Source organism: Leptopilina heterotoma, unplaced genomic scaffold (assembly GCF_015476425.1).
Source record: "Leptopilina heterotoma isolate Lh14 unplaced genomic scaffold, ASM1547642v1 Lhet_6, whole genome shotgun sequence".
In the NCBI taxonomy this organism is placed as follows: Eukaryota; Metazoa; Arthropoda; class Insecta; order Hymenoptera; family Figitidae; genus Leptopilina; species Leptopilina heterotoma.
This window is the reverse complement of record NW_025111137.1, coordinates 7,512,401-7,527,751: the sequence shown is the minus strand read 5'-3', so window position 1 is coordinate 7,527,751 and position 15,351 is coordinate 7,512,401. Positions and strand designations below refer to the sequence as shown.

The 15,351-nt window shown below is 30.5% G+C and overlaps 1 protein-coding gene and 1 long non-coding RNA gene across 3 annotated transcripts; both read left to right on the top strand.

The window, feature by feature from the left end:
• The first annotated feature begins 2,674 nt into the window (after positions 1-2,674).
• LOC122509139 (spermine oxidase-like) lies at positions 2,675-6,063 on the top strand. Of its 2 annotated transcripts, none has more exons than XM_043622950.1 (8): positions 2,675-3,132; positions 3,345-3,603; positions 3,734-3,944; positions 4,024-4,260; positions 4,336-4,458; positions 4,572-4,774; positions 4,912-5,014; positions 5,131-6,063. In XM_043622950.1, the coding sequence occupies exons 1-8, from the start codon at positions 2,916-2,918 to the stop codon at positions 5,269-5,271; spliced, it is 1,494 nt and encodes a 497-aa protein (XP_043478885.1). In that variant the 5' UTR covers positions 2,675-2,915; the 3' UTR covers positions 5,272-6,063. The 2 variants fall into 2 exon arrangements, with proteins under 2 accessions (XP_043478885.1, XP_043478884.1); XM_043622949.1 differs by having other exon boundaries at positions 2,694-3,132; positions 4,909-5,014.
• Positions 6,064-13,933: 7,870 nt separating this feature from the next.
• LOC122509260 lies at positions 13,934-14,774 on the top strand. Its single transcript, XR_006302335.1, has 2 exons — positions 13,934-14,291; positions 14,627-14,774. It is a non-coding gene; the product is annotated as an uncharacterized LOC122509260 (long non-coding RNA).
• Positions 14,775-15,351: the final 577 nt, after the last annotated feature.

Below are 15,351 nucleotides of genomic sequence, written 5' to 3'. Positions count from 1 at the left end.
CCGGGTGTACATTGGACACCTACCGATTGCGAATACCTATAGTGAGAGCAATAAATGTTGCGATTTATCATTGAAAGCGTTAATTTATTCCAAAGGAGGAAGATATTAAAAGCAGATGTACGAATCAATCTGCCAAGTTCGTATATTATGTAGGTAGTTATGTTTGAAATATCTTGTATAGGTTCGAAAGCAATCCTTCGTTTAGGAAACTATGTCAGAATTATAACCACGCGGCAATACCGGAAAATGCTGTCTGATAACGGATTTGCGCTAGGGCGAGTATGTATACAAGTGTTGACATGTGTATATGTGAGTGTGTGTTTAAGAAATTTATAAATCCTTGACAATTTTCAGCGTCTGATTTACACAACTTGTGTCTTCGATATTCCGGTGGATGTTAACATCTGCAGGTGAACAACATGAATCACACAACCTGACAGCGAGAGGAAATCATTAATTTTCTTCGATTCCACATATATAATGAATAATCTTTTCGTACATTCATTTTAAAAATTACCAAAATATAAATGCAGCAAAATATCGCAAGTTTGAAAATTTTTGATTTTCAGTAAAGCGCATGAAAAGTCTTTAATCTTTATTTTATCGAAATTCTTTTTATCTAATGATACTCTCTAAATCTGAATATGTGAAATTTCACTTATTGTACGTTATAAGTCGTCCTCTCGATCAATAAGTGCATATACACTTATAAATAAGTGAATTTTTCACTTATTCTGAGTGAAATTTCACTTATTATAAGTGTATATGCACTTATTGATCGAGAAGACGACTTATAACGTACAAATATGTGAATTTTCACATATTCAGATTTAGAGAGTAGTTCATTAAAATCTTTACCATTTCTCTCATTCAAAATTTTTGTTTTCACTGAGACATACGGCATAACTCATCTGTTTTTTTTAAGAACTTGGTTTCTAATTATTTTTTATACTTCCTACATTTCTACCTGTGGAAAATTAAATTATTTTTGAATAAAGCGGATTAAGTAATCCGCTTTTGTAATCTTAATTTCATTTTTGACTTAAAAAAAAATTCAGACGAGGAATTTAAAATCTTTTTGCTATTATGCATCTGCAGTATTTTCAATGAGCAAATCTTTGTATCAGGCAACGTTTGAATATTTAATGGATTGGATAAGTGATCTAGAGGTGAAGCAAGGTCGAGACGCTAGCCCAAATATAGATTAGAGTCGCTTGTTCTCGAGGCCTATTCTTATGTCTATTATGCCACGATCGAGTGGGGCCCTACGATGTCGAGTTGTAATGTATATCGAAACCCATCATCGCACACATAATTCGCCTTTAACCCCTCGACTGTGGATGACGGAAATTTTTGTCATTTCGAACTTTTCCCAGACTGAGGCAAAAATGCCAATCTTCGTCATGATACAAATTAGTTTTAACTGAGTAACTAATTCATGTAAACTAAAACGAAAATTATTTCCGAAAAGTAAATGAAATCCAAAAAAAGATGTCGTCTTCCTTATTCAAAAATATTGTTCCAGATTTCAGCTTTTTAAAAATGGTTACTCGAGGGTTTTCAGGGTCATTTTTAAAAAATTCGTCCGCCAGTTTGAATTTTTAAAAACTGGGAAAACTTGAACAAAAAGAAAATCACGATATGATTTTTCAGGGCAGTACAATCTTTTATATATTTTCTTGTGAGAAAAAAAGCAGAAAATCGAAATAGTATAAGAACAGAACGTTGGCAATTAAAGACCTGCTGGACACTACAGACAGATACGAAGGTGGTAGATGATCAATGATAATGATTGTGCTGAGCGTGATCGACATAGCTGATGTCCGAGACCACGTGTTGCGAAGTTCATATCGATGGTTAGATGAAACCTGCTTGCATCTTTTATAACCGTAGCTGAGGCAATGGTAACCCCTGCAGGTAATATGAATCTTCACTTTGAACCCTTTGCCCTTCGCCAAACGATTTGCATGCTGATGAACCGTCGACAGATTGGTACAGCCAGTTGAAAAAGTATTCACCGCACGCATAAATAAATTTCTTTCATTGCAACGATAATAACAAATTTTCGAAATGACAAAAAATTTTTCCAATATGCCAATTTTCAAATTATTGTCAAAATTAATTTCGTATTTTTTATACCTACATCTATTAATCATTATAAATTCAGATTTGTTTGCTCATAATGTGTTGCAAATCATCGACCTACATTTATTCTGATAATGAAAAATCCCAAAAAATTATCAGTGCCGACGAAATATTTGTATATAAGTAAACACATCATTTTTCTCTACAGAATTTACATTTGTATTATTTTGCAATTTTGTCATTATTTTCGACAGTAAGCACGTGTCAATGTAGATGATAAATATTTTTTAATACTAATTAACAATAAGTAGAAAATATGACAAAAAATTGTATTGGATAGCAATGAGCATATTACATAAATTTGAATGATAAAGAATGATCAACTCAGGTCAGCTGTTATCACGTTATTATTTGCATTTAAAAACAAATGAAGTATTTGATCAGCTGTAGGAAAAAGTTTTAAAATTATTTTTCATTAATAAACATTTAAAAGATGTTCTAGAAATGAAAAATTAAGTTTTCTTTCGTCATAATAAATATTAAAAAATCATTGTCAAGTTTCAATAAACTTAAATAAACAGATTTGTCTGCTTGCGTCTTTGCGATAAATTTGCTTATGTACTTTCTTTTTTAAAAAAAATGTAAACAGTTCGTTCCTCGCTATCTTCAGTAGAGACTTAGTTTTCTTTAAATTCTCATTTCGGCAGTTCAAACGTCAGTTTTTCTTTATATATTGTTACTCATAATGAAAATAGTTACTAAAATTTAAATTTTATTTTGTTTTTTGAAAAATTAAAAGAGAATTAGTTACAATTTTTTAATAAAGAAAAATGTTATGCTATGGAGTCTTGTTTTTTTGGGTTATTCATATTGCACTCGGCAGTATAATAGTAACTGATAGTGAAAAATCACCAAGTGTTATAATTGTTGGTGCTGGAGCTGCAGGCATAGCAGCTGCCTCAAAACTCTATCAAAATGGTTTTAAGGATGTAAAAATTTTTGAAGCAGACGGAAGAATTGGCGGACGCATTTATTCTACTTTATTTCGTAAGATAAAACAAATGAAATTATTTAAATTATACAATTATAAAGAACCCATAGGGGTACCAAGTGTATGTTGATAAATTTTTTTATTAAAGACAAAGAATGTATTCACTATTATTAAAAAGAAACTTACAACAATCCACGATTTTAAAAAAAGGGAATTTGCAAAACTTTTTTTGTCATAATTTGATATATTTGAAAATTTCAACCTCTAGATAATCAGATGGTCGATATGGGTGGTCAATGGGTCCACGGGGAGAAAGGTAATATTGTATTTGAATCAGCCTGGCCTCATGGATTATTAGAAAGAGGAAATTTTCTGGACGGACAATTTGAACTCTTTGATTCATCTGGAAAGAAAATGAATCAATCAGTAGCAGATGATTTGAAGAAATTCTTTTTTCAAACCGTTGATAATTTGGATCAGTATGCTCAGAGAAGGAATGGACCAATTGGTCAACATTTTCTTAATGAGTACTTATTTTTTCTTTTGTAATTAATAATTATAAATATTAAAAATCATTTACCAAGAATATTATTTGAAAATTTATGCTTGCAATATTGAATTATAATATTAATAAACCGGTGAATTGTTTTTTTTAAGATTTGAAAAGTACTTTAAAGCACATCCTTATTTGAAGAATGATGCAAATGGTCTTTTACATTTATTTGATAAAATTGACATGGAAGAAGACGGTGGCGATACATGGTGGGACGTTTCAACTAGAAATGTAATTCAATATATAAAGAGTCCAGGAGCTAATCAACTAAATTGGAAAAATCGAACTTACTTTACAATTCTTGATATTCTAATGGTAACCTACAAAAAAATTCCTAATTTTTTAATTCATAATTTTTTTTAAGTTTTATGTATAAAAAATGACTTTTTTTTAGAAACGATTTCCAAATCCAAAGGAAGAACTTCCGAACATGAATAATACAATATTAAATTCAGAAGTGACATTGATTTACAATAATGAAAAATTCGATAGAGTAACAGTGACAACTGCTGATGGAGGAATTTACAGTGCCAATCATGTAATTGTAACAGTGTCACTGGGAGTATTGAAAGAGAAACACACCAAACTATTTTATCCTCCATTGCCCAGTGAAAAAGTGAAAGCTATTAATGTAAATATCTTTTTGCTTTCGATATCAAAATCAAATAAATAGTATTTTCCAAATGATTTTTATCTTTTGTCATAGGGAATGGGATTTGGAAACGAAGCTAAAATTTTCCTCTCATTTGATAAACCATGGTGGAAACATAAAGATCCTGGATTTTATTTCTACTGGAAAGATGAAGATAGAGCACAAATCGAAAAAGAAGTGAGAATTTCCAAAGCAAAAATGCTTTATAGTTTTATATTTTAAATAATAAGGAGGAAAACTTTTGTAAAATTCGGAAGTTATTGTAAAAATTTCTTTTTGACTTTTTTCAGCCAGAGAAAAAATGGCTTCTTGGTTTAAATAGATTCTCATTTGTTGATCATAGACCTGGTTTACTATATGGATGGTTGTCGGGAAACTATTCTCAAGAAATGGAATTGATTCCAAAGGAGAAAGTTTTTAACCATATAATTGAAGCCCTTCAAAGATTTATGGGAAAACATTACAATATAACAAAACCCACTGGCATGATTAGGTAATTAAAATACAGTGAAAATTGTTCAATATACCAACTTGTAACTCTTCTTTTATTTCACTTCTGACATATATTGTCTATATCTAAACAGTCTAGAGTGCAATAATAATAATTGCAAATTTTCTCACACACAGAAGTAAATGGAATAGTAAAGCAAATTTTAGAGGAGCATACACTTATCTTTTGACGAACGACATTTTACCATCAACGTTAGCTCAACCTATTGGAAAGAGAAAACCCGTAAATATTAATTTTATATTTATAAACTTTTAAATGTTTCATTATTTAAAATGTTGATTTTTTTAAAAACATTTGCTATAAAATTATTCTAAAGATATTAATTGATTTGTTTCTAGAGGATTTTATTTGCTGGCGAAGCTACACACTCACATTTTTTCTCAACTGTTCACGGCGCTATTGAATCTGGATTTCGGGAGGCTGACAGACTAATAAAACTTTATCCACATCTTAAAAATAATAAATTATCAACAAATTAGCGCGTAAAATTAATAGTTAATTAATTAATCACATATATAGCTCATTAATGAATAAAATTTAATTTTTCAATGAATAAAATCGAGACTTTGATGTACTGCAAAAATTAAAAAAGTAGTCAAATAACTAAACAATCTTTATAATAAAATTCTCTTAAATCACCTTCAGGATAAAACTGTTTTGCCTGATGGTGAATAAATATAGCACTAGCATTAATTTTAAAATTCAATTTACTGTCTTTCTAAGGAGAGAAATTAATCTTATAAGTATAATAATTTACAATTCTGTCGGAAATTAGTTATTGACTTTAATAAATACCTTGTCGAAGTCATCTTTTGCGTGTGCACATATAATGTTAATTTAAATATTAAACCTGTCTCTAGTCTACATATTATGTACATTATTTGCACAAAGTCACGCAATCTGTACACAAAAATTGTCTACTGAATATGTCAGCTGTATGGTAATTTAAATTGGACCATATTTCTATTTTATTTCCCGAGTTTCTTAAATTGATCGTTTTTACATCAGATTTAAAAAAAAACTCAAGAAAATATTTAATTAAAATATAAATAAGAAATTTTACAAACTTTTTTCAAACTGTATACTTTAAACTTTGGAAGTATACAAGGATTTTTTAATTGGATGGAAAAACTCTATTATATTGTGAAAAAAATGACTAGTATAAATAAATACTGATTCTTTGACAAATGCCCCAGCTTTCTGTAAAAGCATGTATTAAAACCGCAGTTACTTTTGCACATGAATAATAATAAATTCTGTAATCCCACAAACCTTGAGGAACTGATTTTCATAAAAAAAAAAATCCCCATCATTTTTCTACATTAACATTGGCATATTTGATTTATAAAGAGGAGGAAGGAGGAAAATAAAGTACTTAGTAACCCGGGAACGGATATTTTAGCAATTGAGGAGTCGTCTAAGGCGATGTTATAGGTCTCGGACGAGGTCTCGGATAAAAGAGCTGGGGTAGAGTAAAGGGCAGTTTCTCCTTACCACTGCCATACCATTTTGAGTCCTTTATATCCTCATTCAGTCATACGTGCAGAGTCAGTTAATTCATAGCCCGCGGGTTCATACGCCAACCACGCGCGAGCATGCGCCTCATGAAAGAAGAAAGAGAGTAGGTAATGCAGCAAGCACCCTAATAGATTATTAATTTACACTTCCAGTCAAGAAGGAAGATAGGTGGTGAGGGAACATTGCCACACCTGTCCCGAACCTGTTACTCTTTGATTTGATTATCTTGAATTATGCAAAATTTCTTTTTTTTTTTTTTTTGTCGAGTAATCCTGTAATAAACGGTTGTCTATAACGGTTGACATAATATGTCACCTCTTACCAAAGGGAATTGAGCCTTTTTACATTTGACAAGACACTTCCTCGATCACGGGAGTTATGCACGTTATCTGTTTCTACTTAGAGTTGATTTGAGTTACTGCTTATCCTTGAAGTACAACTAGGCACACCTGCAGCAGAGTCGCGTAAAATTTATCACATTATTAATCCGAGAAGTAAGTTCAGTGACCCGGGAGATTTACTTTGCCGATTATTTTCTAAATTACGTAATGCAATACTTCGGTTTGACTTTGAATTTTTCTTTCCGATTTTGAAAAAATTAATTGTAAAATTGTTTCGTCGTTGAAATATCTGAAAGATCGTCCTTTGTCTTTAAAAATGAATAAAGCGCGAAGAATTCTGGAGTCCTTAATTTGTTTCTGATCTTCAGCTCGTTTCGAATAACATTGTAACGGTACGAGGACTTCCGCATTTTGCGCGATCCTGCTGAAACGATCGTACTCCAGTAGGGCAAGGTTTGACTGACAAACGGCTTGACTTTTCCCTTGTGACATTGAAGTGAAGAAAAGAAGGAAGTGTCGTGCCATGCCATAGAAATAAAGCGTGTCAGTATCTTTGCACGCAAGACTTATGTCTTCATTCTTTGCTGACTTGTTTTCAGCTTGTCCTTAAAGCAATGTCTTTGGAATTTCAAATAAACCTTTTTTTATATTAGTTTGGTTAAAGATTGTATTTAATTTTCAAAGAGAGATTTAAGATTTGTTTGATGATCAGTTCGTCTTGTATTTTAATTCCTAATAACTAATTGTACGGTCTGAATCATGTATTAAAAAAGTTTTTACATTAATTCCACAATATAATAAAGATGTATAAAGGAGTAGAGATGATTCTATCTTTTTTGTTAATCAAATTTTTTTGGATCATTTCGGAAAAACAACATTTGTTTTTGCAATTTTGTGCTCATTAATACGAACACCCACCATTCTTTTTGATTGTCCAACATAAGATGCAGAACAGTTTTTGCATCTTATGTTATATACTGAGATTGGGATTTCAGATTTCTTACTCTTATCATTTCCTTGTATTATGATATTGTGATTCATGTTCTTATTTTTGGTTGGGATAGTTAAAATATTGTAATTAAGATTTTGTTAGATTTATTTATTATCATCTTCTTTTTAACTTTCGTAATATTCTTCACAATATGATAAAATACTAATTACTCACTGAAATACTCTAACTACGAGGTTAATATATTAACTCCAACGAAAATTCATTAAACAAATATTCTCGAGTCACTTCTTGAGACTAAAGGCAACAACTGCCTAAACTTGGGCAGGGTTGCCACGCTTTTGCTCATTTCAAATTCCCTGACTTTTCCAAGTTTTTCAGGTTAAAAAACCAAATTTTTCCAGGTTTTTAAAACTACATTTGTTGCCAAGAAAAATTTAATTTTGTTTTTCCCTGACATTTCCTTGAATTTCAGACAAAATTCTTACTTCTCCTTCACTCTAAAGTATATTCTGATTCAGTTTAAAAATTATTACTCAGAAAAATGAATATTTTTCTTCTTCTTTTTTAAATAAATATAATATTTAATGATTATTATTTTTGCATAAGAATTAAGATTTTCAGAAATTTCAAATTCAAAGCTTCTTAAAATAAACCAATTTAAAAAAAATTGTTATAAAACATGAAGAAATCGATCACTCCGAGTCTTCGACTCGGAGCAATCGATATCTTCATGTTTTATAATAATTAATTAATTATTGAAGATGACCGACTGATAAAATAATTATTTTATATTATAAAAATATTGTTACTGTAACTTCATAAAAATTATTTTTATCATTTCAATTTAATTATTTTTAAAAAAATTTAAAACTAAAATTCTTCTTTCAATTAATTATTTTCAATAATTTTTGAAAAATTTCTTTGAAAATTTTCAAATTTTTTTGTTCACAATTCAATTTTAAGAAATTTTTTCGATTATTTGGAAATGCTTCAATTAAATATATATTAGAAAATAAAAAGTTCAAATAATTTCAAAAAAGTTCCATTAAATTTAAAAAAAAAATCAAATCTACACAATTTTTAGTTAAAAGTATTAAAAATTCAAACTTTCAAAAACTATGATTTGAAACCTTTTGAAAATTAAATTATTTCTAAAAATTCACTCTATAATATTTTCTCCTTAATTAGAATTAATAAAATTGTTTACTAATTGGAATTAGTGACTGAATTTTTGCTTTTGAATTTGTAAATTTTACTATTAAATTAGTAAAAAAGAATATTTATTAGTAAAATCTGCTAATTCAAAAGCAAAAAGTCAGTCACTAATTCAAATTACAAACCATTTTTACTAATTTAAATTTAGAGAGTTTAACATTCAATTATTATCTAAAATTTTAACTGAAATTCATTTTTAAATAAATTTTTATTAGAAATTTCTGCGAGATTTCCATTATTTAAATACAAAAAAAATTTTTTTTGAATAATTGAATGTTTTTTAAAATAATTGAACTCTCATAAAGAATTTTATCAACAAATTTTTAAATACTTAAAATTCGAATTTTAATAAAATTTTTTAGAATAATTTCATTTTTTGAGAAATTAGATTACAATTGTATTAAAAATAATTGAATCTCTGTAAAAAATTTGATTGAATTGAAAAAAGTTTTTGAAAATAATTAAAATTTCGACAGGAATAATATTAAATTTTTTGAAAATAATTGAATTTTGAAGAAGAATTTTATTATTTATAAAGATAATTGAAATGCTGACGAGAATTTTTTTAAACTTTTGACGATAATGGAGTTTCTGCGAAGAATTTTATTACTTTTGAAAATAATTGAATAATCTTGAGATGAATTTTAATAATATATATTTCTTTTTAAATAATTGAATTCTTTTGTGAAATTTTATTGAAATTGTAGATATTTAAAATAATTGAATTTTGATATATTATTGATATTAATTTAATTTCTACGAAGAATTTTATTAAAATTATTTTGATAAAAATTGAATTGGCAAAAAGAATTTCATTAAAATTTTTGAAAATAATTTAATTCTTTTAAGAAATTTAATTAAAAATGCATTGGCAATAATACTTGAATTCTAATAAATAAATTATAGGAAGGGTTTTTAAAATAATTGAATTTCTTTTATGAATTTTAATAAAATTTTTTAGAATTATTTCATTTTTCGAGAAATTTCAATAAAATTTTATTAAAAATAATTGAAATTCTGCGATGAGTTTTATTATTTATGATAATAATTGAAAACCTATAAAGAATTGTATTATGCATGATAATAATTGAATCCTTGTAAAAATTTTATCATTTATGACAATAATTGAATTATTGGGAGGAAATTTATAAAAAATTTGTAAATAATAGAATTGCTGTGAAATTTTTATTATTTAGGGGAGAGTGGGGCAAAATGGGGTAGGCGGGTCAAATGGGGTACCTCTGTTTTTCCATGATAGGTACTTTTAATTTTTTTTCCTCGACATATATCATTCATGTTGATAAGAAACTGTTATTAATTATGAAGACACTCCAAAGAAAATTTTTTTGTGAAAGTTATACAACTTTTAAGTTTTAAGCAAAAAAAATATGAATTTTTTTCAAAATTAAAGTGCTCTCCAAACTTTTTGGGATAATGCATTTAATTTGGCAAGTGTGGGATCTTTTTCAGTACTTATTCTAGAGTAATTTCCAATAGAATAGATTGTTTAATTGTTTACAATAACTTGTAAACATTGCATTTTGTTTTAATATGCAGTGTGGGGCAGAATGGGGTACCTAAGTGTGGGGCATGCCGGAAGCTACGCCGTTTCACTAAAACTATTTAAAAACATTATATTATGCATATTTAAAGGTTTCCTGCAGAAGAATTGATATTTTTGCTTCGATGCATTTATACTATCGATGTTTCATTATCGATATATCGATATTTTGCAATATCCATGTTTTTTTTGTTAAATTCCAATAAATATTACTTGTTTTGTCATAGTAATAAAGAATCCTACTTTTTGTTTGTATTTATAATCTCATACAACAAGAATTTAATGAATTTTGAAAAAATACTCAATGTTTTGTATAGTTATGTGATGCCACCCCATTTTGCCCCACGGGTGGGGCAAAATGGGATTTTAGCACTTTCTTAGAAAATACGATATAAGTTCTTTCAAAAATTTTTTTCTCCGCTATTATCATAATTTCCTCAAAGCTAAGTGTACAAAGAAGAATTCTGAAGTTTAGCTGAATCGATTTATTCGTTTGGTTCTCTGTAAACAGCCAATTTCAAAAAGGTACCCCATTTTGCCCCACTCTCCCCTAATGAATTCATTAAAAATTGAAATTTTTTTAAAATTTCAAATTAAAATCTTTTGAAATTCATCTATTTATGGAAATTGTAAAGTGTAAACCCAACTCTTTTAAAATTGAATTAATTTTGAAATATTTAAGTGAAATTAGATTTCAAGAGCGAACACAATAACTTTAGAAAATAATAATTTTTCAGGATTTCGATCAAAATTTCCTGACTTTTTCAGGTTTTTTTAAGGTTTATAAAATTCTCTGACATTTCCAGGTTGCATGGCAACCCTGTTAAGGCTACTAGGGCCTATATACTTTTGTCAACAATTCACGGCTTACTGCCTAAATATACAACTTTGTTACGCCAAGATTCACGGGCAACTACCCAGATTACTCTTTGTCGTTTCTTTTTATTGAATGACACTGTTGGTAGGAAAGATCCACTTTATGATTGTAATCCTTAATTATTACTATAGTATATTGTGCAACAAGTACAGAAAGAAGCTGTTTTCCGACGAGTGCAAAGTTTGCTGTCCCGAGCGAAGCGAGGGCAGCAATTTGCACGAAGTTGGAAAATCTTCTTTCGTACGTGTTGCACACAGTACTTTGTGCAACACCTTTTGGTTTTGATAAAAAAAGCTGTTTGGAAACGCTAGTTGACGCCAACATACGTACTGTTTAGCAGGGTTTGGAACGTATGTTACCGCACTTAATATTCGTGGTTTTTTACGCGTATATTACTGTAAAAAACAGGTATTCTACAAATAGAAAACAAATACCTATGTATATCACCAAAAAAACCCAAAAGTTTAAGAACTTTGCCGCACTAGTGCAGCAAAGTAAGCACTTTGCCGCACTAGTGCAGCAAAATAACCACTTTGCCGCACTAGTGCAGCAAAGTAAGCTCTTTGCCGCACTAGTGCAGCAAAGTACTGTTTTGCGCCTACTTTACAGGCATGCAAAGTATTACTTTCCTTACAGGTGTTGCACAAAATAATTATCTGCTACCTTGCAGATTTATAGGTGTTATCACCTAAGTACTGTGACTTTGCTGCAACAACTCTTAACATTGAGTAATTTATATTTGCTCTATAAAGAATATTTGACACAATAGATCATGTTCTAAAGTTTTACTACTTTTAATTTCACTTGATTTCTTGATGTCTCTTAAACGATGTGCAAAGGTTGGTTTACAAATTATTACTCTTTTGTACTGAACGATGTGTTCAGGTTGATTCTCAAAAATTACTCTCTGCTCTAACAGAGATGCTTCCTCTTTTTGTGTTAATATTGTTGATTCTAGTACATTGCGAGTGGTGCGAGTGCCAATGCTTGGCCTTCAAGAGATTCCATTTTTTGGGTCGCAACATTTGTTTTGAATCCTCCGCAGTGGTGCGTAACAATATTATAACATTTGTCTTGAATTCTCCGTAATCGTCATTCCTTTGACATTATTTTGAAATACTACTCTTTTTTGCATTTGTTGTAAGAAACAGATAATATAATTACTTTTGTTAGAAAATAGACAGAATATGATGCGTGTTTAAAGCACATAGAAAATAACAATTAGAGTATAATGATTGAAGATTCATGCTTTAGCAAAATATCGAAAATGGAAAAGAAAAACATACGTAAAAATAAGTATATTAATAAAAAGTTACGGACGTAACAAATGTATAAAGTAGAAAAGAACTGGAATAAGCTGTCCGGTAAAGGAAAGGGTCGAGTTTTTATGAGTCGTACCGAAGAAAGTGTCAGACAAGCGGAAAGAGGAACCATCAGAACCGTTGGTTTTTGCTGGAGTAGGTTGGAGAATAATAATTATAAATCCAAGTGATTCCTGAAAGTGCTGCTGACGATTTCCAAACAGTGGATAATTAAAGAATGTTTATAATATTAATTTTCATGCGGTGCGACACACGCACTGATGATGCAAGGAGAGTTAAGAACTTGGGGAAAAGTCGGATCCCGATATGTCACAGCGTTCACACGCCCCAACCGCGCCTATATCTCTCGGTGATAGTAAAGTCGGCGCTTGGAAGTTGGTAGTTGGGACCAGATAGTAATATACAATCTAAGCGTGTGCGATGGTAGTGGTGGCAATGACGTGGTAGTCGGCTGCTGGCCAGGCCGCGTGACTCGTGACTCTGGCGAGAGATGCAGGTAGCTTCGAAAGCGACCTCACACCGCAGCGGCAAGTGTACATCCGCCTTCTTCTACTACGTCCTCTCTTGTTCTTCTTATTCCTCCTCTTCTGCTTACTACTTGTGGACTGGCGGCGGCACGATGCGAACCCACACCGGGGCACACATATTGTTTCCTTGCCTATAATACCGTCGGCAGATATCACGCTACATGAAATCCATTTCCAACACACCGAGGATCCAGGAGCAAGTTCGGCTTGCGCTTTGACCCCTCCTTGTGGGCGTTTGACCTCACGACGTGCATGCATTCCAGATCTTTACATGGGGGAAGGATCAGTTTGTTCTTGGCGAACTTGAGAATGTCGCCGAGTTTCGCAGAAGTAAACCCCCCCCCTGGCCCTCCAACTCAGTTATGCGCCAGGTAGCGGAAGGTTGATCTTTATGATCCTCCAGGACGATAGTTTGCCTCGCTCGCAACTTAAGGGACCAAAGTCTAATCCTTTCTTAAGCTTCTGCTTCTTGCTGCTCTCATATGCAAAAGTCGCATTTGTTTTTGCCTCGGTTTTTGCTCTATTTACATATGACGAGCGCACGTGCTCTGCAATTCTTCCATTCACGCTCATTATCAACTCGTAAATCAAATGCGTCATCGTTGCATTTAAAGAATCCTTTTACCAATCCTTAACTGAAAAAAATTTATAAACTTGGAGAAGGATCAATTTGTACACGCTGAATGATTAAAATCATAGTTGCAAGAGGTGATACAATAGCGCTTGGTCACAGAGATAGAATTTCCATATGTCCGATACTCTTGTCCACTGTAAATTATTCTGGTGAAATACCCAACTGCATTTTATGGACCGTGCGAGGCACAATTCCCGGATATATTCTGATGGCTCAATAGCAATATTCAGAATCCGAGAGACGGTCGTTCTCACTGATGGTGATTTCAGAGTGATTGACGTCGTCTGAATATCGAGAGGCAGCCTACAATGCAAAGGCAAAGACTTTCACCTGTGCTCCTGTTGCTGCTGCTGCTTCGCAGCCACTCGAGCTTCTGCTTAACACGCCGCTCTGGTGTGGAAGCTATCGCTACCTGGTCATCTAAGGTCACGGATCCACGAGTCCCGAGTCATTGATCCTGATCGACATTCGAAAAGTTTTATATTCGACAAATAAGTTTAACGCCGTTGCTGAGATTTAAGATTCAATTGTGCGATGCGAACAAAGCAAAAGGTAACAAATAGATTATTGAAGGCGATATAAGAAATTGTTATACATTTAAACTTCAATAAAAAAAAATAATAAATGTTAAGTTAAAGTACATGCAATGCAATATTTTCTGCAAAGGAACTGGAAGGTTGTTAAAATAGGGAAATTTTTATACAGATGGGTCAAAGTAAAAAAATTGGCAATATGTGCTTAACTATTTTAAGAGGTTACATCCACTTAGGATTTTGAAAAAATTGAATTTTTTTTATGCGTTTTCGTAATATACGTGTATTTAAGAGTACAGTCTGTTACACTCATCTATTATATTAACGAAAAATGTTTGGTTTTTTTTATTTCAGATGATCCAGTCCAGAAATATCCTGCTCATCGCAAGATGCTTCGGTTCGGAGATGATCCCGCAAATTCTTTATAGAAAAGTTTTTAAAAAAAAGTATTTTTTTAAATAAAATATGTTATATGTCAAAATAAAATTCAAACTACCCTTTACAACTTATGTTTCAAAAAATAAGAGTTTGATCAGTAAAATTATCATTTCAACTTTCAGGACTCGAACTAGGTCCGTAAATCCCGTAAAAGTCCGTAACTTTGCTTGAAGTCCGTAAAAGTTCGTTTTTTTGAAAAAATGTCCGTAAAGTCCGTAATTTGGTTCAAAAAGCATGAAAAGTTCGTAAATTGCACGATAGAATTTGGATAATTTTAGAAAAATTACAAATGATTGCAGAAATTCAATTATTTTCAAAAGTAATAAAATTCTTCGTAGAAATTCAATTGTGTTCAAATGTTTTCAAAAATTCTTATCAAAATTTCAATTATCTTTAGAAATAATTAAATTCTACTCTGAAATTCAATTATTTTCAAAAATTTTACTCAATTTTACTCAATTGATATTTTATTATTTTCATAAAATTTTCTAAAAGAATTCAATTATTTAAAAAAAATTTAATAAAATTCTACACAAACTTTTAATTATTTTCAAAAAATAATAAAAATTTTACATAAATTTCATTATTTCCAAAATTTTTTTTATAAATTTCTATGCAATCATTCAATTATTTTTATAAAT

Bases quoted from the DNA above. Each gene is read 5' to 3' on its own strand.
- LOC122509139 (XM_043622949.1), top strand. From the start codon at position 2,916: ATGTTATGCTATGGAGTCTTGTTTTTTTGGGTTATTCATATTGCACTC. The intron at 3,945-4,023 runs GTAACCTACAAA...ACTTTTTTTTAG, and splicing joins CAATTCTTGATATTCTAATG to AAACGATTTCCAAATCCAAA. The intron at 4,261-4,335 runs GTAAATATCTTT...CTTTTGTCATAG, and splicing joins AAAAAGTGAAAGCTATTAAT to GGAATGGGATTTGGAAACGA.